Here is a 25,534-nt window from a genome sequence, read left to right as displayed (position 1 = left end):
CATCCTTTGGCAGGTGTCACTGCTCCTCTTTGCAGGTGTTGAAATGGAACCAGCTCAGAGATGTTCAGGAAACCACCTAGCATCACTCAGCAAGGGAGTGGTGGTGCTAGGGCTGGGACCCAAGTCTGCAGTCACGCTTCAGGCAATACCCTCTGGCAGAGCCTGCTGCCCAGGGCCAGTTGCCGCTGTGCCAACCCCAGGACTGTGAACTCTATGTCTGGGAAATGGGACAAGTCTCGAAACTCAGCTCTGGACACAGAGTCTGGGAGAAGGATCCTGCCCCAGTGGAGAGGCCAGCGATCAGGGAGTTCTGGGGAGGCCAAGGCTAACCCGGCCCGGGGCCAGCTGTGTGACCTCCAGCAAGTAATTCTCCCTCTGTGAACCTAAGCGCCTCATCCAGGTTCCCATTCCAAGGATGTAAAAGGCTTAGTAAATGAGGTGACAACTGAGAAAGCTCCTCCTCCCAAGAAGGTTCTCAAAAATAATCCAAGTCTTTCAGACTGGCCCCCACACCTCTGGATCCCCAAACGTCTGAGCTGCCCTGCCTCACCTTCTGGGTCTGTGTGACTCTAACACAAACACTCCTGCTGTTTGCTAAATTCATCCGATTGTCCGTCACTTCAACTTACACCTTTGTAGGCCCTCCTACGCGTCAGCCTAGGGTGGCCAGGGCTGCCTCCTCGCACGACCCCTCCCGCGCATCCCCGCACTTGCCAACACCTCTGAGGGCCTTGGTATAGGCACTCGGACCATGCCCGTCGCCCACACCCAGCCGTGGCTCAGGTTACTCGGCGCCTTGCTTCTCCACTAGCCTCGAGGGCAGCCCCCTTGCCCCTCAGCTCTAGCCTGCGCCCCCCGCCCACTCTGCGCAGGCCCCTCCCCACCCCTTCCACAGGCACCCAATGAGCGCCGCTTCCTGGACTTGCCCCGCCCACCAAGGGGAGTCCCAGCCGCCGATTGGCCCGCCCGGGAGCAGTGTCCCCCGCACGTGGGGCGGGGGCGGGGGTGAATGAAGTGGAAGCGATTCCTCCGCCCCCACGCTTACCTACCCAGCCCTGCGCTGCGCGTTCCCCGCGGAGCCCAGTCCAGCGCCGGCCCGTCCACCAGCCGCTGCACTGAACCCTGGTGTCCGGCTCCCCCTGGCCAGGACCCCGCGTCGCGGACCCGCGATGGCCAAGCGCAGCTCGCTGTCCATCCGCATCGTGGAAGGGAAGAACCTGCCAGCCAAGGACATGTGAGCGCGATGGGGGTGGGAACCTCAACTTTCTGAGGAGGGGCCCTGCCCATTATGCCTGACCTTTCTGGGGTCCGCACGACCTGCCCACAAGTAGAGTCACGGCGAGGGTGTGGCAGCAGTGGGAGCAATGGGGACAGTGAGATTTGCTGCGAGCACCAGATAGGGGTTGACAGGGAAGGGCCTGGGACTGGGGAGGAGGCGGGGACTGTAAGGGGCCTTAGTGAACCCGCAGGGAGAGAACGGCAGCTCTAGAGGGGAATGGGCTTTGATAGGACAGGAGCTGGGGGCGGGGGAGGGGAGACATCAAAGGGGAGATGTCTCCGTGCACTGTTGGGGGGGTATGGTTTCAGGGGGGTGGGGTGCCCTCCAGAAAGGAGGGCTCTTCCTCAGTAGTTCTGAAACCCTTAGTAGCTGAGAATGTGCACGTGAAATGCCCTGGGGCCCAGGGGCTGTCCCGGGGCTTCCGTGCTGTGCATTTGGGAAGGGAGGGCAGGGAGGGCAATCATGAAGAGTGAGTGGTCAGGAAGCCAGGGCCGGTGCAGGATGGGATGTCTGGGTATAGCTGCTGTTGTGCCCTCCGCTTTACCTGAGTCATTGCCTTTAATCCTTACAACCACCCAGCAAGGTCATTCTCACCATTCCATTTTACAGATGTGGAAACCGAGGCTCAGAGATGAGAAATGCTGGCTCCAAGTGGCAGAGCAAGGTCCTGAGTCTAGGGCTCCTAACAAACACTGATATCTAGGACTTTCCCTGGTGCCTGGCCAGATTTGAGAAAGTTTCTAGAGACCACTGCCCACCCTTCTCAGTAGGTGCCAGAGCTGAGCTACTAGATCCCATCGCTGACTCCCTCGTATGCAGCTTTAGGCAGCTCCCTGTCCCCGAAGCCTCAGTTTCCCCTGCTGTAAACTGGAGGTCGAAATCCCTCTCGGATAAGAGCTGTGGAAAGTACAAAGCTTGAGGGATGCTGGCTGCCTGGAGGAGGGGGCAGGGGCAGGGAAGCCCAGAGGCAGCCTAGGGTCCAAAGTCTGCTAGACTGCAGCCTCCCCACCCCTGGGGCTCCTCAGCAGGCTTTCAGATGCAGAGAGGTGGCGGACTGGGGAGTAGGGTGCAGGAGAAGGGGGCAAGGGCATCTTCCTCACATGCACAGTGGCCCCTGTGAGTTTCCCAGCATGCTCAGTGCTGTGAGCAGTTCCAGTTCAAGGCCCCCTGGGCCTGACGAGGCCAGGCTCAGCAGTTACCATGGCAATGGGTGAGGGAGGGTGCTGAGTGGGCTGTCTCAAGGTGGGTTTCGCTGTGTGGGAGGAGTTCTGGTGGGAGCTGGGAATGTGGTCTCCGGTGGAAAGTCAGATGAGCTCTGAAAAGGGTCTCAGCCTCCAGTCCCAGCCTCTAAGCAACCCCCATGCTGGCACGGGTATCTAGGTCAGCTTGGCCTCTTCTGGCTGGTGGCAGCTGGGAGGAGCAGCCCCTCCGTCTGTCGCCTCCCTCCCCATCCCCGCAGCGTTGGCCCTGGTGCCTGACTCTAGGCTCTCACAGTGAAACTGTGGACTCTGCCTACCTGGTAGCCATGGTGCCAGGTTCCCTGCCCAGCCCTGCCTCTGCACAGCCAGGGGCCTCAGCCCAGTGCCTCCATCCCCAGGGGGAAGGGCCACCAAGTTCTGTTGGTTCTGCCTACAGAATCTCTTTCCTTGCCCTGCCCTCCTGCCTACTCACCTCCCCGCACCTCCTTTCCTCTGTGTTCCTAATAGTGGCTGATGTATGCAACTCTGACCTGTCAACCCTCTCTTAAATCCAGCTGTGAACCCGCCCTACTCCACCCCTCAATTTGGGCCTTCACAGCCCTGCTTTTGCATGTATTTGGGTCTTGTGCCTTCAAGCACTTCCCTTTAAAAGCACTGGAAAACTCCTATTCATCCTTCAGGACCTCTTTCAAACTTCTCTCCAGGGCTTTCCCTGGTGCCCTTGGGCAGTGTTCCTTGATCCTGTTCTGTGACCTCCAGCACTTTGGGTCAGCTGGAGTTAGGAGGAAGCCCTTGGTAGCAATTGCTTCTTCCTGGGCTGCCTGTGCCTCGTGACTGCACAGGAACCGTGATTCATTCCTCCTGGCATTCTGGGTGCCCTGAGGGACACCTGGTCCATAGTAGGGGAGATTAATAGGTGCTGAGGACCTTTGCATTTAATCTTATTAGTCCTAGAAGGTTTGTAGATGCTCAGTTTGTGGATGGGGAAACAGGCTCAGCACGTGGTAGTCCTTTGGCAAGGCCGCACGCAGGCAGATAGAGAAGTCAGCCCACTCTGCTGCTGACAGACAAAGCATCCCAGCTGGACCCAGGCTGCAAGCTTGCCATGGGGCTCAGTGGGGACTGAGCCTCGAAAATGTCATGCAGAGCATCTGGCTCAGGCGTGGCAGGAGTTTGGAGAGCACAGGAGGCCCTCCCTGAGTGCCGGAGGCAGAGGTGGTGGTGAGCCTGCCCTACTGTGCCTCATCAGCCCCCAGCCTGTCTCCTGAGTGGCATCCCTTCCAGCTGGGGCTTGTTTACTTCTGAGGACGGGGAGCTCACCTTCATCCATGGTGGCCCATATTGACTGAGACAGTTCTGAGGCAGGACCGTCATGATGCAGCGACCACTTGCCTCCCTGCCACTTCTGCTCATGGCTTTTTAGTCCCCTTAAGGGCACAGCACACAGCTGGGCTCCCTCCTACCAACAGCTCCTAGAGCCCCCCTGTTTCTGTCCTGCTCCCTCCCACTCATGGTCTCCCAACCTTGGGTACCTGAGTCAGCCAGACAGGCGGGGAGTCTCATGGTGACTGATGACCCACTGGCTCCCACGCCCAGTGGCCCTGGGGACAGGCCCGGGGCTATTTCAGGATTTGTCCTGATCCTTCCCCTTCCACAGCCTGGAAACTGCCAAGGCCCTAAATATAGAGGCCCTGCAAGGAGCCAGGCTAGGCCAGCCGCGGCAGTGAGTGGCTTGGGGAAGGAGAAGTGGGAGAGGGGACCAACCCAAGGGTCTCATCAGGGCAGAGAACACTGGGCAGGGCACAAGTCCCAGCCCCTGACCAGGGACTGTGGTTGGGCCCAGGTCCTTAAATCCAGCCTCAGCCCACTCTTGACACTGTCCCCTCCCCACTCTAATGCAGCCACCGAGCTCATAACTGCCCAGGCACCACCAGGTCTGTCTCTGCCCGCAGGCCTTTGCCCACCCTAGTGACCCTGCCTGCAACAGGAGCCCCAAACCTTCATTTCTTATTAGAGATTCATTCATTGATCTGAGCTGTGGCAGTGCTGAGCTTACAAGGAAAAACAAGAGATTCCTTGCCCTGGGGAATCCCCTGGGGAGGCCTCAGGTGAGGAGGCAGGAGGAGGGCAGAGGAGGCATTGTGGGTTGGGGGGCAGCCTACACAGGTCTCAGCCTGTTCTGAACTCTCCCTCCTTCCTCCACATTCCTTGTTCAAATACACGTGCAGCTCCTGGGCCCTGCCACCCAGCCCAGCTCCTGTGGTGCCCCAGGGCTTGATTCCTTGAGGCCCAGAGTCCCCTGGCTTTGGGGTGGTGGGATGCAAGCTGGGGTGGCCTGAGTGGCTCTCTGGAGGACAGGGCTCTGGAGGACAGTGATGGGGGAAAGGGATACAGGCAGAAGAGCAAGGAGTCCAGGGAGGTGCTAACGTTTACTCATCACCTCCCATGGGCTGGCTCTCTCATCACGTCAGGGACCCGGGGAGCTACCCCGGGAGCTGGCATTATCGGTCCCATCGTAGCAGGGTGGGGACCGCATCTTGGGGGACATTTTCCGTTGTTTGTGTCCAGTGGCTTCCTCTGCCGGAGGATCCCCTTTTGAGAAGGGAAGCTGCGCTTGGAATTCCCCAACCTCCAGCATGCAAACACACTTCCTTTTTATCGACGCCAGGCCTGAAGGGCACTTCTGGAGATGTCCTCACCCCCACATCTTGCCCAGTAGTGGCCCTGGGCCTGGCCAGGACTGCCCTCGGCCCCAGAAATCCTCCAGCAACAGAGACAGGAGAAGCCAAGCAGTCCGGGTTGCCTTCCCCACCCCCCACTCTCCCAGGTGGCTGGGAACTTGAGGTCCACTGTTAGATTCATTCGTTCATTCATTCATTCACTCACTCATGCATCAGACACTCAGGAGATCCCTATCTTGTGCAAGCCCTGTCAACACAGAAGTGGTCCCCGCCCTCGGCGCTCATGGTCAGACGGGGAGGCAGCTGACGGTACCTCACTAGCCGTGCTGGGATGGAGGGCCAGGCAGTGGGGTGGCCGGGGAGATCCCTGCCTCTGAGCTAGGGGAGAGCACTTACGGAGGGGGCTGAGGAGGGATCTTGGAAAGAGTGGGAGGGCGGTCCAGGCAGGAGGAGCAGCAGGAACCAAGGCTCAGAGGAGAGGCTGAGGGCTGACTTGGGTGTTGAGGGTAGAGGTATCCCTAGCTGGTGTGAGGCTTTTATGACTGTAGTTTCTGGCCTCCCTGGGACGGGGCGGGGGTGGGACGGGGTGGGAGCAGGCAGAAAGGAGAAGCGTCCTTAGCTAAGCTGGAGAAGCGGTGAGCAGTGGGGCAGGGGATCCTTGGTGCCCCATCCCAGACCAAGGGTGGAGGCCCATGTTTCGACCTGAGGAGTATTTGGGCCCCAGTCTAGGACCCGGTGCCTCAGCCCTGACTGTCTTTTTCCTGGGGTCACTGGGAGCCCCTGGCAGAGGGAGGAGGGGTGCCCACAGCTGGCCGCCCCGTCAGTCCCTCCCTGCCCCTCCCTCCTCAGCACCGGCAGCAGCGACCCCTACTGCATCGTGAAGGTGGACAACGAGCCCATCATCAGGTACCGCCCCTGCCCGGCCCAGCTGCCAGCCCCTCCTCCCGGCCCATTCCAGCTCACACACCTGTGCGGGGGGGTGGGGGGGTGTGTGTGAAATCTGTGCGGAAATTGCGAGGACTTGGAGCATCTGATCCCCTGGGACCCCATCAGGCCCTGACAACCTGCTAGAAGGTATGAAAGACTAACTAGTCTTGCTAATTACTGACCTTAAGGCCCATCAAGGCATTATCTACTTGGGCTGGGCACTCAGCCAAGGGCCTCTCACCAACTCTGTTCCTCTTTACAACCTTTACAGGCCACAAAAGGGACAGATGACGATGATTAGTAACAACAGCTGTCACTTAGGGAGCACGTCTCTGCCAGGCCCTGTGCTAAACCTTTTCCAGCCCGTTTAATACTTACAGTGAGCTCCGTACACTCATCAAATCCCATTTACAGATGAGGAAACTGAGGCTCAGGGAGACTAAGTAACTTGCTCAGAAGGGCCACTCCTCCTGGGTGTCCCTTTCTCTATGGACTCCACAATCCTGGGCAGGATCTTTGCTGTCTGGGCCCTCTCTCACCCAGGCCTTTCCCTCAGAGTTCTTGGCCAGAGCCTCTCTGCTTTTCTGCCCCCCCTGAGTGCCCACTGCTGACCATGAACCGAGGCTGCCAGACTCACAGTTCTTCCCACCTGCTTTAAGGCCCAAGCCTTTTTCCAGATTCTGTCCTAAGCACGGATACCACAGGGGGAGAGTTGCCAGATGTTTCCAATTGTCTCAATGACAGACAGGGAAACCAGGCCCCAGAGTTCAAGGACCTGTCTGAGAAGTGGTCGGGTGAAGGTGATCCCCTGAGCCTTCATCCGGGTCCTTGTGGATTTTGGCTCCTCACAATCCACATACCCTGCTGAGCCCCATGAGTTGACGGCTCTGCCCTGGGGGGTTGGCCAGAGCTAGGTGCGGCTCTGCCCAGACAAGACCTCTGCGGGTCAGGCCCTGGACCTTGGCTCCCAGGCCCCCCAGGAGGACTGTCCAGCTCCAGAGTCAACTTGGCCATCCCCCTGCCTCCACCCTCAGCGAGTCTGTTCAGCGTCAGGAGCTGAGGGGAGGCTGGGAGGCTGAGTGATCCTGGCTCTGCTGCTGTCCTGCTGTGTGACCTGAGGCCAGCCACTGCCAACTCTGGTCTGTTTCCTCAGATGGAAACTGGCCTGATTGATGCAGCCTGTGCCCCACCCGGGGCAGAGAGGACAGTCAGGAGGAATGATTGGTGGTGGACGGTGGTATCTGGGGCAAGGAGAATCATCACAGAGCAGAGCAGTTGTTCCCGGGAATGGAGGGGGAGGTGAGGAAGGGTGACCTCATAGCATGTAGCCTTCCTTGTTCCAACCTGGGGCCTGCGGGTGGCCCCGGGCAGGTGCTGAGTGTCCCCTCCTGTAGGACAGCCACAGTGTGGAAGACCCTGTGCCCCTTCTGGGGCGAGGAGTACCAGGTGCATCTCCCGCCCACCTTCCATTCTGTGGCCTTCTACGTCATGGACGAGGATGCCCTCAGGTGGGTGGGCCCCCACCCTTTAGCTGGGGCCCGGACCCTGCCATCTGTCCCTCTCTGGCCCATTTCACTGCTGGAACTGCTGGTCACTTTGCATCCTTTTTACAGCCTGGAAGGAGGGGAGCCTGGGAGGGTCTGGAAGGTGCAGAGTTTGGATGTGTGGTGTGTGTGTGTGTGTGTGTTTATTCACTGTGCCCCCACCATGTCATGCATGTGCATGTGCACTGGGCTGCATGTGCCCGGGGATATGAGCTAGGAAATGGACTCCTGGAGGGAAGAGCTTGGCATGTGTGTGGGCACATGGGTCAGTCTGTGTGCAGGAACGTGTCCAAGGCCCAGATTCCAGAATCCAGGTCTACAGAAGGGACAAGGGTCCTATCCCATATGACTGGAGTGTTAGCTTCTCTGCTCTCCACAGGGGCCCCCCTGAACAGGGCGGGTGGGGGTCCTGGGCTCCACACAGAGCCCTGCCCAGCTCCAGCTCCTTCTCTACCCTCCAGCCGGGACGACGTGATCGGGAAGGTCTGCCTCACCAGGGACACCCTGGCCACTCACCCTAAGGGTAAGATCCCCAGGAGGGAGTCTGCTCCTGCTTCTCCCACCCCGGCCCCCACACTGTCTGCCCACCCCCACTCAGAGACCTTTCCTCTGGGCTCCTTCAGGCCCCCATGCTCAGGAAAAGCCATTTCTGCCCACCCCGGAAGGACCTGGGCCCTCTCCATCTCCGGCACCCCGGCCTCTGTGCCCCATTCTACCCCCGGGTGGGGACTGCATACCCCAGGGGTAAAGGGGGCTTCTAGGGATGGGGTCTGAGGCCTCTGCAGCAGAAGAAGGGGCCTCTTTATGCTCTGTTGCTGAGGTATAGGGACCCTTTCTCCCAAGCTGGCTGGCTCTGTAGCCCCTGGGGTCCCCTCAGTGTGAGTCCCAGTGTCCTAAGCCTGAGAGGTCAGCCTTGAGCCAGGCAAGGCTGGCAAGCCCCTTGGATGACTCTGGGGACACTGACACAGTTTGGAAGGGTCAGCCCCACTCCAGCCTCGCTCTGTGACCTGGGGCAGGTGCTGCCTCCTCTAGGCTGAGTCCTCATCTGCCAGAGCAGACCAGGAGCTCTTAGGTGCTGCAGGCTCTGCAGGCCTGGGCCCCTTTGAGTCTCAAGGGGCGTCCCCAGCACACACCTGCTCCTGTCTGTGAGTCTGGGGCAAGCCTGGGGGAGGGCTGGGGACTTCGCTGACTTCCGGAGCCTCTTGGCCTCTGCCAAGCCAGTGGCCTCTCCTGCCCGTGGGCCAACCAGCCCCTCAGGATCCAGTGGCCCCAGTGATGCCATTTCCTTGTCACTTCCCTGTTTGGGCTGAGGCCCTCCCCTCAGCAGCCCTGGATGAGAGCCACTCTCCCCTTGTTTTAAGATGGGAGAACTGATGCAGGGAGGGCGGTCCCAGGATGGGTCAGGGTCAAGGCCACCAAATGCAGCGTGGCACAGTAGTGAGGATACAGGGGTCCCTGGACTTGGACTTGAATCCAGACTCTTTTAACTGCTGTTGTTCAGCTTCTGAACCTCAGTTTCCCCATCCGTCCCTGGAGACAGCAGCCGCTGCCTCAGAGGAGCTTGAGCAGATTCCAAGGGGACTGCGGAGGGGCCCGTGGTGCCTGGCAGGGCTGAGGGTGAAGAGCCAGGCCTCTGGCTGAGCCACAGTCCCTCAGGTTTCAGTGGATGGGCCCGCCTGATGGAGGTCGACCCTGACGAGGAGGTGCAGGGCGAGATCCACCTGCGGCTGGAGGTGGTGCCGGGGACCCGGGCCTGCCGCCTGCGCTGCTCTGTGCTGGAGGCCAGGTGAGCTGTGGGGGCTGCGGAGCTGGGCAGTGGGCCCCACTGTGGATGCGGGGCCTCCGCTCCCCGACTCCCCCTCCTGGCCCTGTGCTTTCTCCCAGGAAAGGGGGCTCTAAGGGGGGATTGGGGAAGCTTCTCTGCCCTGAAGATTGTTTCCCAAACAACCCCACTCGGGAAGGGATGACGTTCTAATGGTGGAACTTCAGGCGTCACAGAGCAGTGGGGGTAACGGGTGAGGGGGACCCTGAACTCTGCCCATACAGCCCCGGTGCCAAGGCTGGGCGTCCCCCTGGTTTAACTTTAATATGAACTTGGCCTGACATGTGAGGGGGAAGTCCTCAGTGGGATGGGGGGAGGTGAAAGGAGTTGCTGAAAATCTCCAGGTGGGAGTGTGGGGTTCTCCCCAGGAGGGACAGTGACTTGGATGGGAAGATGGGCCTGTCACCTGGGACAGGGACCCCCCTCCATCCCGACCAGGGTATTTTTAGCTGCAGGCTCCACTCCCGCCTGGGCCTGAGTGTGAGTCACACACACTCCAGAAGAAGCTTCCTTTCTGGCTCCAGCCCACCTCCACCGGGGCCTTGGCTGCCTCTGGGGCGGGAGTCCGGGGCGGCCCCCAGCCTCCACCTGCCACCCGTGGAGGGACACGCTGCCAGCCAGCCACCTGTGCAGGAGTGTCCCCCTGGCAAGCTGGCTGGCCTCTCTGGGAGGAAGCTCTCCCTCCTGAGAACGAGGCCCGTGGCTTTATTTTCTGTCCCAGGGCTGGATATAGAAGAGGCCCAGCCAGACAGAAAAGAGCTGGACTTGGGCAGAGTCAAGGTCATGCTCCCTAGGCTCTGTCATCCTCACACGCCATCCAGTCCCTTCTCACCCATTTCCTCCTTCCTCAGCGTCACCTGGCACCAGGCTCTCTGTGACCCAAGCATACACAGGCTCACACACGCACTCACACTGCCCAGGCTGTCGGGGACACAACGGCTGGGCCAGCCTGGGCGGGTGAGGGCAGCGGTCGGTCAGATGTCTCTTTGGGTGTGAGAGGACTCGTGCCCCACTCTCCTCAGCTCAGACCCCCATAAGGAGCTGCCTTTGTGGCAGAGGCCGAGAGAACATTTTCTCCTCGTCTCTCTGGGCAGAGTGTCAGCGCCAAGCTCAGGAATTCTATTAGGCAGTTCTGAGGAGGAAAGAAAAGCAGGCGTGAGAGGCTTAAGATGTAAAAGATGGCAAAGAGCAGAAAATCACATTTACAGGGAATGAAGAGGGGTGGGCTTCGTGGTTCTTCCACAAAGGGTTCTAAGCCTGGGACGCATGAGCAGGCTTGGGCTTTGTAAAGGCCCATCTGTGGAGAGAGGGTAGCGTGACGGGCCGGGCTGCTCTCCAAGCCACCCCCCCCAAGTAGGGGGAGGTTGTGGGGACAGGCCTGCTAGAAGCCCATTATTTCACTTAAAGGGATTATCTTCTCCATTTTACTGATGAGGACACTGAGGCTCAGAGGGGTGGCCCTTGCCCTCGGCACAGAGGGCGGTGGCGGGCGGGGCACCCCTGGCCCGGGCTGTCTCACAACTGCATTTGCCTCGCCTCACCCATCCGCCAGAGGAGGCACTGCAGCTGGTCTGCAGCTGCGGAGTCAGGAGCTTTTGAGGATCCTTAGCCTGGTGTGGGGGCCACATGGGGGCCTGCCGGATACATGCAGTGGGAATCAGGGTCCAGAAAAGGGTGAGGCACTCTTGTCACCCAGCTTGGCAGCACCAGGAGGTGCTCAGGCCTTTCCAGCCTGGTGTGGTTACCCCACAGCAGTGGGGTGATAGCTGGGGGAGGCTTGGTGACAAGTGGATGCTCTGCTCCCGCCCAGGGACCTAGCCCCCAAGGACCGGAATGGTGCCTCTGACCCCTTTGTCCGCGTGCGCTACAATGGCCGGATGCAGGAGACCTCGGTGAGGAGGCCGGTGGGCTGGGAGGGGGCAGGGGTTTCTTTCACCATCACCTGGGTGGTCAGGTGGGGACTGCATTCTTACAGAGGAGGCTCAGAAAAGTGGGGTGACCTCTCCGAGGGTGCACAGTGGGTCCCAGCCCTTTTGGTGCCAATTCCTGTGGCCTCAGCCACCTGTCACTCCTGGCTGGGCTGGGCCAAGACAGCTCTCCTGGGGTTAATCTGCAAAGTCCACACTGCTTTTCTCACCTCTGGGAAACAGCCAGGGTGGTGGGCTCAGCCCTGGCGGGGAGAGCATTGAGACCTGGGTCCTCAGTGCAACCTGCTACCTTTCTGCTGTGTGGCCTTGAACAAGTGCCTTACTAGCTCTGGGCCTCAGATGCCTCACTTGAGAAGTGAGTAGGGATTTGGACAGGAAGTTCTTACGTCTGCTATTTTGGGGCCTTTGCCTGGACCAAGGAGAGGAAGCTGCATCAGGGCCCCTGGGGGGCACCCAAGGGAGGTGTTTTGGTGGCTCTACCCCATGGAGTCAGCCCTACCCCCATTCACCCCTTTCTGGGCAGATCGTGAAAAAGTCATGCTACCCACGCTGGAACGAGACGTTTGAATTTGAGCTGGAGGAGGGGGCAGCGGAGGCGCTGTGCGTGGAGGCCTGGGACTGGGATCTTGTCAGCCGCAACGACTTCCTGGGCAAAGTGAGCACCTGCCCCTTCAGGCTACACCTGCTGGCCTCCATTCCAGCCGTCCTGTCCCGCTAGCTGCCCTGCAGAGGGGCACCCAGGAGACCTGGGACTTCCCAGAGTCAGCTACTGGTGCCCAGGGACCCTCAGAAGGCACCTCCCTTCTCAAAAGAAGAGTCACTGGCAAGGAAGAGATGTAAGGATCCCAGCCCCAGGGTGCCCCCCCACCCCTCTGCCCTGCCCCCAGGTGGTGTTCAACGTCCAGAGACTGTGGGCGGCCCAGCAGGAGGAGGGCTGGTTCCGGTTGCAGCCCGACCAGTCCAAGAGGCGGCGGGAAGAGTGAGTACCTGGGGCTGGGCTGGCAGGCCAGCGGGGGTCTCTGCGCCCCCGGGAGGCTGAAAGTTGACTCCCCAGGCAGGCAGGGGTGCTGATTAGGGGTGGGTGATGCAGCCCTAGGCTTCTTTTAACCCTTGCCCACCAGGCCAGCATCCTTCTCCATCTGGTAGAATCCCGCCTCTTCCGCCTTCTCATGGTCCTGGACTCAGCCCTGTCCTTGGAGCTCCAGGGCAGAACAGGTCTCTGTTTTCTACCTTCTGGTAGATTCTAGAACCAGCCTTCAGACCCTTTCCCTTTGAGGGTTTCTCTGCAGACCTCAGACCAGAGTTTAAGCCCCCAGAGCTCCGAGTCAGTGTCCCTGAGCCATAGCTCTGACTCATCCCCAGATTTTCCAGGAACAGGGTTACCAGATAAAATGCAGGATGCTTGGTAACACTGAGTTTCAGGTCAACCCTGGGTAATTTTTTAATATATGTCCATGCAACATTTGAGACAAACATGTTAAAAATACTCAGCTTAACTGGGTGTCTTGTATTTTTAGTTTGGTAAATCTGGCAGCCCTGTCAAGGGAGCCCTCCGGCCACCTTGTCCACTACTTAACCTGAAAGTGGAGGATCGGCCAGGACCCCACCTCAGATGGGGGCTCTGGCTCTCTGTAGAAGGCCCCAGACGCCCCCCCATCCCCACCCTCAACAGGGCAGGGTCAGGGCGCACGGCTGTGTCCAGCTCCAGGCATCTCCATGAACCAGCCATGGGTGGCCTTGATAGCCGCTACTGCAGGTGAGGCCGTGGGTCACTCAGTGAGCTGAGCTGTGCTGCGGGGCGGGAGCCTTGGAGACTGGTACGCGTTGGTCAGCGCCCTCCCCAGGAGGGGTCAGCACGGAGGAGCTTGGAAGTTAGGTCCAATGTAGGAAGTGGCTTCTGGTGTTAGAACCTCCGATTCCCCTGGCAGGATGTTAGGAGGCTTGGGAATTTGCTTCCAGTGTAAAAATACACACGCAGGAGCTGCTCTCTGGGAGTTGACAGAATCAAGGCTCAGGAGCCCACCATGTCCACATGGGTGAATGCTGGAGCCCCGGGGTCTAGAAGTGGCGTGGAGCCAGGCCTTGGAGACAGATGGAGTTCCCTGCCTGTGGAGGCGGGAAGGACCTTTCGAACAGAACAGCTTGGGCAGTGCAGGGAACCAAGGTGGAGGGCACGAGCAGAGAGACTGAGAGGCGGACCCCAAGCTGGGGAGACGGAGGCAGTGTGGGAGGGGGCGTGGCCCCAGTGGCCTCAGTCCCTGGTGGAGAGGTCACAGGCCACCCATTCTAGGGGCAACCTGGGCTCCTTGCAACTGGAGGTGCGGCTGCGGGATGAGACGGTGCTGCCCTCCGGCTGCTACCAGCCCCTTGTGCAGCTACTGTGCCGAGAGGTGAAGCTGGGCACCCAGGTGAGGGTCCTCCCCACCCCCTGGGGAAGGTGGGAGGGCCCAGGGACAGTAGACAGGGTCACCCTGTCCTCAGCCCGCTCTGAAGAGCAAAGCTCTTGAGTTGTCAGGTCGGTAAGGAACCAGCCAGTGTCTAGGGCCCCTCCATCCCTTGGGAAAGTCCCCCCCTCCCCCATGGTGGACCTTCTGCAGTCCTCAGAGTGAAGGGTTTGGGTTCCCCTGTGCATCCTGCAGCCCTGCCTCTCCTTGCTGCCTCCTGCAGGGCCCAGGGCAGCTGATCCCACTCATCGAGGAGACCACAAGCACCGAGTGCCGCCAGGACGTGGCCACCACCCTGCTCAAGCTCTTCCTAGGGCAGGGACTGGCCAAAGACTTTCTGGACCTGCTCTTTCAGCTGGAGCTGGGTCGCACCAGTGAGGCCTGGGAGGGAGTGGCCTGTCTGAGGGTGTGTTGGGTAGGGGAGCCAGGAGCCAAGGACTCCAGGGATGCTGGGAGGGGAAAAATCCGGAAGTCCTCCTGTAGGAGGTTGATGGGTCCGATTAGAAGGGAGAAGGGTCAGATTAGGAGGCAAAGAGAAGAAAAGGCAGAGGTGGAGCTCTGGGTTGGGAGGTGGTGAGGAGGCTCTTTCCTGGGAGGCCAGTGTAGAGCCCCCAGCCCCAAGGTCCTCTGTTCTCCTCCCCCAAGCCTTGTCCCTCTCCCAACCCCCTACCCACTGGAACCTCTGCTTGTAGATGAGGCCAACACCCTGTTCCGGAGCAATTCTCTGGCCTCCAAGTCCATGGAGTCTTTTCTGAAGGTGATGTTGCATGATATATTGTCTTTGTTTTATAGATGAGGAGACTGAGGTTCAGAGAGGCCAAGAGACAGAGTGGCAACTTAAACCTGAATCTTCTGTCTCCTGTCCAGGGCCCTTTTAAACCTAAGAATTTCATTCAGTCAATTATTTATTCTTTTATTCACGTAGCGGCAGTTTATTGAGCCGCCCTCTCCTTGTCCCTGGCTCTATTCCGAGTGGATACAGCAGTCAGGTGGTGCAAGGGGTGGCTGGGAGGCCAGCTGCGGTGAGGTGGCCAGCAGCTGGAGGTGCGAGAGGGACCAATGCTGCTCGCGGTGGCCCCCAGGTGGCTGGGATGCGGTATCTTCATGGCGTCCTGGGCCCCATCATTGACAAGGTGTTTGAGGAGAAGAAGTACGTGGAGCTGGACCCCAGCAAAGTGGAGGTCAAGGATGTAGGGTGAGGCCACTGGTGATCCCTGAAGGCGTGGTGGGTGGGGGAGGTTAGGCTCTTTCTGCAAGTCTGTGATTATGGCTCTTTTTACCTGGGGATACCTTTCGTCTGCTCTGCCCACTTGTGCTTTGTCTCTGTGTCCTTGCCTCGGCTGACGCCTGTGTCTCCGGGAGCCGTGTCGTGGATGCAAGCGCTGACCTCGACCTTTCTGCGGGTTCTTTCCCGCCCCACTCAGGTGCTCCGGGCTGCACCGCCCTCAGACCGAGGCTGAGGTGCTGGAGCAGAGCGCACAGACGCTGCGTTCCCACCTGGGGGCGCTGCTGAGCGCGCTCACTCGGTCGGTTCGCGCATGCCCCGCCGTGGTCCGCGCCACCTTCCGCCAGCTCTTCCGGCGCGTGCGTGAGCGCTTCCCCAGCGCCCAGGACGAGGTGCGCCCTCTGCTGGTGGGGCTGGGCGGAGGGGAGAAAGTGATGGGGAAAGAGGGAGCTGTGGGGCCCCAGGGCATGGTGGGAGGGGGCGATGGACGGTTAGAAGCCGAGGGCCAGAAGAGAGGCAAGGTCATGGGGGGAGGGAAACAGGGTTCAACGCCCAAGGTGGGGGCGGGGGGCTGTGAGAGCCCAGGCCCCAGGGAGTCTGGCCCCCAACTCTCCCACACCCTTCCAGAACTTGCCCTTCATCGCCGTCACCAGCTTCCTGTGCCTGCGCTTCATCTCTCCTGCCATCATGGCGCCCAAGCTCTTCCACCTACGGGAGCGGCACGCGGACGCCCGCACCAGCCGCACCCTGCTCCTGCTGGCCAAGGTCCGGGACTGTGGACGCCGGCGGGAGATGCCCCGCTGGGTGCTGAACAAGGGTCCCTACCTGGACTGCGTTGTGTTCCCCACCGGCTCCAGGAAAGCCTCGTGGCTGGCCACGGGTACTCTCACGTGGCACTGCACTTCGATTTACAAAGCTTTCTTGGGCCAGGGTACCCAGTGGAGCAGAATCTGATATTGAATCTGTAGTGGAAAGTCAATAGGTGGGCCAAAGTAGTCTCAATTATAAGTCCCCAAAAGGCCTCAAAGTGATCCATTCACTCCTGATCCCCAGTGTGCTGCCCCTGCCTCCATTTCTACAGGGGTAGTAGCACAGACTAGGAGGGGGTTTGGGGTGGGTGGGCTGCATTGGTCAGGCCTCTGACCCAGCAGAACCTGGCTCTTCCTGCTGTCACACCCCCAGGCGGTCCAGAACGTGGGCAACATGGACACGCCGGCTTCCAGGGCCAAGGAGGCGTGGATGGAACCACTGCAACCCACAGTGCGCCAGGGCGTGGCCCAGCTAAAGGACTTCATCACCAAACTGGTGGACATCCAGGAGAAAGAGGGTGAGTGCTTTCCGGTGCGGCCCTGCCCCCAGCTACCCCATCCCATGGCCCCGCCCACCTGAGTGCCTCTGCAGCTTCGCCATAGCCTGCTGTTGACTTTGCTCCGCCCCTGGCCCCGCCCTCGCCCCAGGCTCACTTGTCCCCCTCCCTCCCTGGCCGGCAGAGCTGGACCTGCAGCGGACCCTGAGCTTGCAGGCACCACTGGTGAAGGAGGGGCCGCTTTTCATCCACAGGATCAAGGGCAAAGGCCCCCTCATGTCCTCCTCCTTCAAGAAGCTCTACTTCTCCCTCACCACGGAGGCCCTCAGCTTTGCCAAGACACCTAGCTCCAAGGTGGGTAAGGAAGGAGGAGGGCAGGTCTGGTTCCGAGGGGTTTTAACACCCTAGAGGCACCTGTCCATTTCTTGGAGCCCATCCCAGAGTCCACCAGGGTCAGAGAGGAAAGCCAGGCAGGTGCACGCTTCTGGTGTCAGCCACAAGGTCACTTAAGACCAATGAGAAAGAAGCCCCACTGCCTGGCATACCTTGGGGTGGGCAGTGGCCGCAGTGTCCAGCCCTGGCGTCTTGGTCAGGTGATAGGTGAGGTGGGGTTCTGAGGGGTGCTTCTAGGAGATCAAGGAAGCAGAGAGGGGCTGAGAGGAGTCCTGGGTTACAGCCCTGTATACCTAGGGGAAGTGGGTCAACCTCTCTGAGCCTTGGTGGCTTGGCCTGTAAATTGGGGATAATGGTCCCTACTTACCGGGTTGTTGAGAATTAGATGAGATGATCTGTCTAAAGAGTCCAGAGCTAGGGCCTGGCGCAGAGCACATCTCAACCAATGTTTTGTGAAGACACTATGTCCCCTGGGCTGGCCTCTTATAAGCACTTTCCTCCCCAAAAGGGCTGAGCACATACTTCCTGGATAGACCTGTTGGCCCCTAGCTGGGCCAACCTGACCTCCAGTCCCCAGGGATGCTCAACCAGCCCTGTGCAGCTTGAGGTGGGGGCAGAGCGGGTGAAGGGGCTCCCAGAGGTAACCCTTCAGCCCAGGCCTCCCACTGTGCATTTTCTTTCACTTCAAGCAACTGCCCAGCCCTTAGGTCACCTCGGCAAAGCCTGGCTACCTGGGCCCTCCCTCACGCTGCTCTGGGCCCCTTTCCATTCCTTGGCATTGAGCTCTGCCCTCCTGTGGGCACATCCGTGTATCCCCCTGTGCACCGCTCATCTCCTTTCTGCCTCCTCTCCAGCCGACACACCCCTGCACAGGCAGCACTTCCTCTGCGATGTCCTGTCTGTCCTTTGGGAAGCCCACCGGGAGGAGGCTCAGTCATGTGTCCCCAGGGTCCCTCTCCAGGTTTCCCCAGTCCTCATAAAAGGTGGTACTGTCTCCTCTGCTTACCTATAAGGCCAGCAGGGGTGGTGGGTGTTATCCTGAGGGCCAGAGGGCCCAGTCATTCCGATGGTGAGAGGCCCTGGTGAGTTCTGACGGGAGAGGGTTCAAGAGACAGGGGGAACAGGGGCCGGGCGCTGGCGACATAGATTCAGCTGTAACACATTTTGGAGCCAGAGTTTCTCTCTGTTGCATTGTATCTTGTCAAATTCGATGATAGCAGGGGTGGGGCAGGGGCGGGGAGTTGGGGTATGACCTTGAGAGTCTGGAACATCACACTGAGTTGGGAAATTAGCTGCAGAGGCACAGGGCCTGGTCCACGCCAGGTGGTGCTTTCCAGCCCCAGGGAATACTGTATTTCCAGACACTATACCAGAGCTCAGACCTCCCAGGACTGCTCAGAGCCCCCGAGGGGTCAGGCACTTGGCCACCCTCTGTCTGCGCTCTGTCCTGCCTGAGGTCACTCAGAGCAGGCTCCTGGGAGCATAGGCACTCTGGATCTCCCCCACAACCCCTGATGCTGCCAAAGGAGAGACTGAGGCCCAGAGACAGGAAGTGGAGCAATCCTGGCTGTGCCCTGAACCTCCCTTCCCCTCTCCGCCCCAGAAAAGCACCCTCATCAAGCTGGCCAACATCCGGGCAGCAGAAAAGGTGGAGGAGAAGAGCTTCAGCAGCTCGCATGTCATGCAGGTCATCTACACAGACGATGTGGGCCGGCCCCAGACCGCCTACCTGCAGTGCAAGGTGTGGGCCGTGTGGAGGTGGCCCCTGGGAACGGGGGAGCTGTGGGAAGGCACCAGGGCAGGCTGGGTTGAGGATTCAGCGAGTCTCCCACCCCCTTGTTGGCCACATCCAGGACAGCAGGGGTGTGGGATCTGATGTGAGCACAGCATATGTGTCTCCTGGGGTCTGGGTGCCTGGGAGGCCATGCCCAGGTCTGTGGGTGGCCCTGCCTAGGCACGCACGCATAGGCCTGGGTGGAGCCAGTGTCTGGACAGGTGTGTCCCTGTGGTTTGTACATGGTTGTTGGAAACTGTATTTCCAAGTGTCTGACTTGGTGTCTGTGTGTTTCTGTGTGTATCCATATATAACAAGCATGCATTTATGCAAGTGTGTGGCTCTGGCACATGCTCTCATGTCCCTTCCCATCTGTTCATGTATTAACCCAGTCACTCATTCATTCGTTCATCTAAAAAGTATTTATTGAGCACCTGGTGGGTTCCAGGCAGCAGCAGACAAAGAGTCCTTGTCCTCATGGAGCCTCCATCCCAGGGAAGAAGATGGACCCATAAATAAATATGTAAAATATCAAATGGGAGCCAGCGAAGACTGAGAGAGAAGGGACAGAGTGGGGTGCAGCAGGGAGGGGTGCTCTGGGAGGGTCTCTGGTAGGTGACATTTGAGCAGGGACACAGGGAGGGAGCATCTGGGGGATGATATATGGAGCAGGTAGAAAGGCTGAAGTTGGAGGGGGCTTGCTGTGTTCCCACGGGTGACTGTCCTGGGCAGAGGGGTAGGAGGTCACAGACCCATCCCATGGGCCCCACCTCTAGGGACTCCTTGTTGGGTCAGAGTCTAGAGCCACAGGAAAGAAATGGTGACAGCAGAGTCACCACATATAGTTGGCAGGTTGTGGCAGGTGTGGGGGCCAGTGGCTGCTAAAATCCAGCCCATGCTCTGCTCAGCAAGTCATGTGCCCAGGTGTGGGCTGCATTCATCTGGAGGAAGTGCAGCCTTTCCTACTGCGCCTGAAGCTACCAAGCGGGCTAGCAGGGAGGGCTTCCCGGTGGGGGTGACCTCCAATCAGCGCCCTGCCCGCCATGTACCCTGCAGTGTGTGAACGAGCTGAACCAGTGGCTGTCTGCATTGCGGAAGGTGAGCATCAACAACACCGGCCTGCTGCGCTCCTACCACCCTGGTGTCTTCCGAGGGGACAAGTGGAGCTGCTGCCACCAGAGGGACAAGACAGGTGGGATGGAGGCCTGGGCCCCATAGCACTGCCTCTGCCCCAACAGGCCACAGGCCCCTGGCTCAGACATGGGGCCCTGGAGCCCCACCTTGCTGGCCAGGCCTGGGAACCACCTGTGCACCTGTGGGAATGAACCTGAGCCTGGCCGGGCCCCGCAGGTGCTCTGGGCAGAAAGGGTTCCATGGCCCTGTTGTGTGTGGGCACGTGGGAGCCTCAGAGGCCCTCAGGGAGGCCTGAAAACGAGTTAGAATATCCTATGTGATTTAGTTCAGTACTTCTCAAAGTCCTTTGACGGGGAACCCCTTTCCGGCCCAGTGGATGAGCTTCTTGTACAACCAGTGTTCTGAGGGACACGCTTTAGGCGCTCCTTCCCAGGAGCGCGGAAGAGGCCCCGAGTTGGCACACGCTCACGCTGGCAGACCGGTACTGGAGCTGTGAGCTGGGGGGACCCTGGGCCTTTGGCACTAGAGGGATGGCAGAGGGGACCTTCTACTAGAACGTCTAGCGATAATGGAGATGGCGTGTGTCTATCCAGGACTGCGCATGTGCTGTCCATGAACACGTGGCTGTTGAGCACTTGTGATGTGGCTGGTGCAGCCGAGAAACTGAGCTTTACGTTTATTTTAATTTCAATATAAATGGCCTCGTGTGGCTAGTGGCTACTCTCTCAGACAGCACAGTTCTAGAATGTTCAAGATCCTCCGTTATCCCCACCTGCTTTACAAAGCTCTTGCTCCCTCATCAAGGAGACTAACCCTTGGCACCCCCAGGCCTCCAGGCCAGGCCTCGACCCCCGGGGCCTGCACAGTAGAGGCCCTCGGAGGCTGTCCCGCCTACTCTAGCCCAGCCCTGGACTTGAGTTTGAGCAGTGGCACCTAGTGAGAAGGGTGTCCCTGGCTGGTTGGCTTGACCAGCAGCCTCTGGCTGTAACCTTGTGGTAATAACCCTCACCACTAGTGAAGTGGGGCTAATCTGGAGAGATGAGGGGCTGCCCCTCCCGGAAGTGGGGGTACCATGGGCAGGCCGTGGGCCAGACTCTCTCTCTAGGCTGTGTTCCAGGAAGTTGGATGTGAGCTCTCACAGTGCCTGCCCACAGCTCTGCCCTCTCTCTGCCCCCAGATCTGGGCTGCGACAAGACCCGGTCCCGGGTGACCCTGCAGGAGTGGAATGACCCTCTCGACCACGATCTGGAGGCCCAGCTGATCTACCGGCACCTGCTGGGCGTGGAGGCCACACTGCGGTGAGGAGGCCCGTGCATGGGCAACGCGTCTCACACAGGAGCGCCTCGGTGACCCTGGCAGAGCCAGAGCTGGGATTCGGGCTCAGGGCTCCTCTGCGGTGGCTAGTCTCTTCCCTCCTACTCAGGGCCTGCGCCTTTCTGCCTCTGGCAGCCGCACCTGGGGACACCTGGATCTCTGCAGCACGAGGCTGGTTCACATCAGGATGAAAGTCCTGAGGGCTGAGGAAGCCCAGGGTCCGGCCGTGGCTGCTTCCTGCCGCAGGCTGACCCAGGCCCCTCAGCTGCTCAGCCTTCCCGTGGTGCCCTGGGAGCACCAGGATTGCCCTCAGCCAGCTCCCTCAAGTCAGTGGTTCTCAGCCCTGGCTCCAGCTTAGAAAACACAGGATGCTTTTAAAAAAACACTTTAAAAAACAGGATGCCTGGGCCCTACCCCACTGACTCAGAATCTCTGGGGTGGGGTTCAGCGTGGGGATATTTTAAAGCAGCTTATCAGATGAAGACCACCCACTCCCCTGTGAGTGGCAGTCACCAGAGGCCCCAGGGTCACTCTGTAGGCACCTCCTTTCTGATGGTGTGGCCCTGTCACTGGCTCCCTCTCCATCCCTACTCTGGCCCCCTGTTTAGAGACTGTCCTCCAGAGGACAAAGTCACCACCCTGTCTGCTCCGTTCCTGAGGCCCACGCTTCCAGAGACTTCACCCATCAGGACCCTTACTTGCTTGGCCACACCCTAGAACTTGCCCTTCCTTGTCTCCTCCTTCTCATTTTCCAGGCTCCATTTTAATTTCACTTTCCATATAAACTCATGTAATTTCCACAACCACTGAAACACGTGAGTGGTCTCATCATCTCCCATTTAAGCCAGGAAGCGGCAGAGCCAAGATTCAAGCGACGCCACCTCAGGTTCAGGTGGGACCATTGCCCGTGGTCCTAACCAGCACGGCCTGCCCTGAGAGCCTGCCCACCTCCAGAGCCGCTGGGCCAGGCCCCCTGGCATTCCAGCCCCACAGCCCAGCGCCACCAGACCGTCTGCTCCACTGAGACCTCCAGCCACCGACCCAACCTCCTGTCCCCAGCCGCTTGCTGTATTTCCTGTGGCTGCTGTGACAAGTTCCATACATTTGGTGGCTTAGACAACACAGATTTATTCTTTTACAGTAAATGCTGAATAAGCAGATGAGCAGAGGGGTCAGGGACCAGATCAAACCCATGGGGCCTTGACAGCATCTGAGGAGGAGGAGCCTGTTAGACCTTAGCAGAGGGACACATCTCTCCCCAAATAGATCAGGGAGACAAAGGGCTGAGCCAGTAGAATTCCTAAATAAGGAACTACAAGTGCGGGGTCCGCATGGCTGCCCACCCTCCCTCCGTGGACAGAGGACTGTACCTGAGGGGCCCAGGGACCTTTGGTGAACCCCGGTTAGAAACCGTGCTTGAAATGTCTCTCTCCTATTCCCACAAGAGCGACGCTCATTCCTTGGCCAGTTAACACTAAGGGATTTTCAGGCCCCAGGTGACTCTCTTTCCAAGGGCCCTTTGAAGCTGGAGTGACACGGTTCAAGCTTGGTTTCCAGAGTGCCTTCTGTTGACCTAGCTTTGTGTGTGTGTATGGGGATGCAGGTTGGGGGGCAGGGACCAGAGGAGGAGGCTGGAAGAGGAGAAGCAGGTGACCAGGGGCTGAGACCTGGGCCCATGTTTCTTCCCATAGATTGAGAGAGTCAGCCCCCTGCCCCCAGGAGCCCCCCAGCTCAGGAGGCCCACCCTGGGTCACCCAGCCTTCTGGGCAAGGACACCAGGAGCCCTCACACCCCATCCTCCCCAACAGGGAGAAGCACCAACAGCTGCGTGCAGGCCCAAAGACAGGCGCTGTGCCAACAGGCCCTGGAGAAGGTAGGTCCCCCCCTCTCCCCAGCCCCTTCAGGGATGCCGTGGGTGAGGCTCCCCTTCCAGGGGCCCTCGGGACAGGCTCTGTCTGCTCTGCCTTCATCCTACGTCTGCCTCCAGCCCTTGGGGACCCACTGGCCCAGCTGCTCCAGGTGCTGCAGGACCTCCGGGAGGCCCACAGAGCCAGCCTGGCCGGCTCCCCGCGCTCGGAGCCCAGCCGCCTCCTGGAGCTGCAGACGTGAGGCTGCCCCACATTCCCTCACCAAGCCCTTGCCAGGTGCTGGGAGACCCCTGAGCACTCCCAGCTTTTCACCTCAGTCCCTCTCGTTGGGGTGCAGGGCCTGGGTCTCTCCTGGGCTGGGGGAGCTGGGAGAGCCAGGGGCCTAGGGGCCCAGAAGTCTGGAGCTGATGTGGCCTCGGCCCGCTGCTGCCCATCTACCATCTCTAGGGGACTTAGGGAGCTCCAGCTCCTCCGTGAGGCCCGGCTGTTCCCCGCCATCCCCGCAGCCATTGCCGTCAGTAACCCAGACTCCCCAGGGACCCTCCTCTCCTGCCCAGGGCAGACCTAGCCAGAAACCCCCCTTAGTGTGGTTCACACCCAGACAGACTGATGCTCCTTGGACCCAGAGAGGCAGAAGGGAACAGAGGGCCCAGGAGAGCAGGCCTTGACCTCGGCACCCCTGTTGCTCCTGGCCACCATCCCGCCTGCTGCCCTCGCGGCCTTGGCTACGCCCCCGGGAGAGTGTCACGGTGCTCTGTTGCCAACAATAAACCTGCTATGACCGCGGAGGCTCTGGGGTCTCGTGATGGGGGTCTGTCGGCTGCCTAAGAGTAGGGGGTAGCCAAGGACTGGGGCCGCTGGCATAGCCTCTGTGCAACCCTATTGCCCATTCTCTGCCTACCCCCACCCCGGGGGCCCCATTCCTCCCCTACATGCTGTCCCCACCACACCCCTGGGTCCCACTGGTCCATCCCCCACAGGCTTCAGAGACTGACGTGTCTCACTAGCTGGCTCCTCCTTGCAGCCCCCAAACAGACCCTTCCTCCAAGAGTCCTGAAGACTGCACAGTGGGGGCAGTTGAGAACCACAAACCATGTGGCCTAGCCCTGGCAGTGTCCCTTACACCAACCCCCTTGTCCCCCTTGTCCCCCTTGTCCGAAGTAAGGCTTCCTCTGGTCATCACCTCCCTGCCCCCATCCCGGTCCATCCCTAGGTATGCAGCAACCTTCACCATAATTAACAAGACAGGAGAAACAGGGTATTCTAGCACATTCTTAAAACTCAGCCAAGCTCAGAGCCTCGCCTGTGAATCCCATACCTGTGACAGTCACCAAGGGCTCAGGTCATGGGCAGGACCCCTGACCCAGCTGACTAGCCAGGCTCTGGGGCAGTGCCCTCTGGGCAGGCCACATGCTGGGTTTTTTGAGGGATGGCATAGAAAGGCAAAGGGGGATGAAGGTACAAGGGGCTGCCCCCTCCCCTTTACTCAATGACTTTTGGGGCCATATCGACCTTTCCTCCTGGCAACAGCTGTGGGAGGGGTGGTAACCCCTCCACAAACAGCCCACCCACCTGGCCCCTTGGATGTTCGTCACCTCTTGGTCATGATGCTACCTTCCTATGGGCCTCGTGAGCCTCTTCGCAGAGCTAGGCATCTCCCCTTTCTTCCTGGCCCAGAGCTCAGGTCCAGGGGTGTCTGAGCCTGCCCCCCACCATCACCAACACTGCTTCTCTGGGTACTTTCTTAGGGCCTCACACAGATCCTCATGCCTGTTAGATCTTCTTGGGTTTCCAGGACCTCATGGTCAGAATTATGGACTCCAGGATGTACTGAGCCCTAAGGCAGGGAGTGAAGGGGAAAGAGAGGTGTGCACTTATCAGGGCTGCAGCAAGTAGATCCTTGGACTTTAACCACCCTCTCCTCCAGGGGATCCTGGTGTGGGCATGGCCATCGCAGCCAGAAGGGGAGTGACAATGGCTCTTTATTTTTTTTTTAATTTTGAGGGGGAGGTAATTAGGGTTATGTATTTGTTTTAATGGAGGTACGGGGGATTGAACACAAAACCTCATGCATACTGAGCACGCGCTCTACCACTGAGCTACCCTCCCCACCCCTCTGAAGGGGAGTGAAAATGAATAAATGCCTGGCGCTGCCCCCGCCTCTCCCATCAATATCACATCCCTAGGTTCTCTCAGGTTCTGAGCAGAGCTACCTACAGCTTAGGATGCCACTCTTCGGAAGTCATCTGCAAAAAGAAGATGGACAGAGGAGACTCCTGCCTGCCCTCATCACAGGCAGGTACTGGAGGTCACCCCTCCACCTGCCCAGAGATTCTACACCACCACTGCCCCAGGATCACCAGGCCTGTTACTCACCTGGGGCCTGGGGTAGGTCCCCCAGATGTCTTAAGGGTCTGATTAGACCTTCAGGCCTGCAGCCCAGGGGGCTTGCATTCAGCACAGGACAGGCACCCTGGGGAGCCCTGAGTGGACCCAGCTCACAAAGCATGTGCATGTTTCATCCTCCGGGCTGATCCCATAGGAAGTCTGTGCAAATTCCCACCAACCTCCTCGAGAAATTCCTGTCAAAGTATAATTTTCAAATGCGTTTTAAAAATTACTCATATAAACAGAACAAACATGTATCCAAGATTTATTACACTTCAAGGAGGAAACAGTTTGGCAGAGCCGGTTCG

The 25,534-nt window shown here is 59.4% G+C and overlaps 1 protein-coding gene across 9 annotated transcripts; it reads left to right on the top strand.

Annotated features, from left to right (window-relative positions):
- Positions 1-988: 988 nt before the first annotated feature.
- RASA4B (RAS p21 protein activator 4B) lies at positions 989-23,624 on the top strand. 9 transcript variants are annotated; one of them, XM_010952737.3, is made up of 22 exons: positions 989-1,234; positions 6,009-6,065; positions 7,240-7,385; positions 7,481-7,594; positions 8,092-8,153; positions 9,287-9,416; positions 11,263-11,344; positions 11,904-12,035; positions 12,268-12,359; positions 13,671-13,788; positions 14,048-14,198; positions 14,517-14,581; positions 14,907-15,019; positions 15,249-15,441; positions 15,677-15,814; positions 16,232-16,376; positions 16,540-16,709; positions 18,352-18,489; positions 19,579-19,714; positions 20,834-20,954; positions 22,779-22,843; positions 22,958-23,624. In XM_010952737.3, exons 1-22 carry the CDS (start codon positions 1,010-1,012, stop codon positions 23,077-23,079), a joined length of 2,715 nt encoding a protein of 904 aa, XP_010951039.2. In that variant the 5' UTR covers positions 989-1,009; the 3' UTR covers positions 23,080-23,624. The 9 variants fall into 9 exon arrangements, with proteins under 9 accessions (XP_010951039.2, XP_045371032.2, XP_074201972.1 ...); XM_045515076.2 differs by having other exon boundaries at positions 15,677-15,929; positions 16,610-16,709; XM_074345872.1 differs by lacking the exon at positions 989-1,234 and adding an exon at positions 4,401-4,586 and having other exon boundaries at positions 15,677-15,929; positions 16,610-16,709.
- The last annotated feature ends 1,910 nt before the right edge of the window (positions 23,625-25,534 follow it).

The sequence above is a fragment of the Camelus bactrianus genome, chromosome 18, assembly GCF_048773025.1.
Source record: "Camelus bactrianus isolate YW-2024 breed Bactrian camel chromosome 18, ASM4877302v1, whole genome shotgun sequence".
NCBI classification, from domain to species: Eukaryota; Metazoa; Chordata; class Mammalia; order Artiodactyla; family Camelidae; genus Camelus; species Camelus bactrianus.
This window is presented reverse-complemented; position numbering and strand designations above follow the sequence as displayed.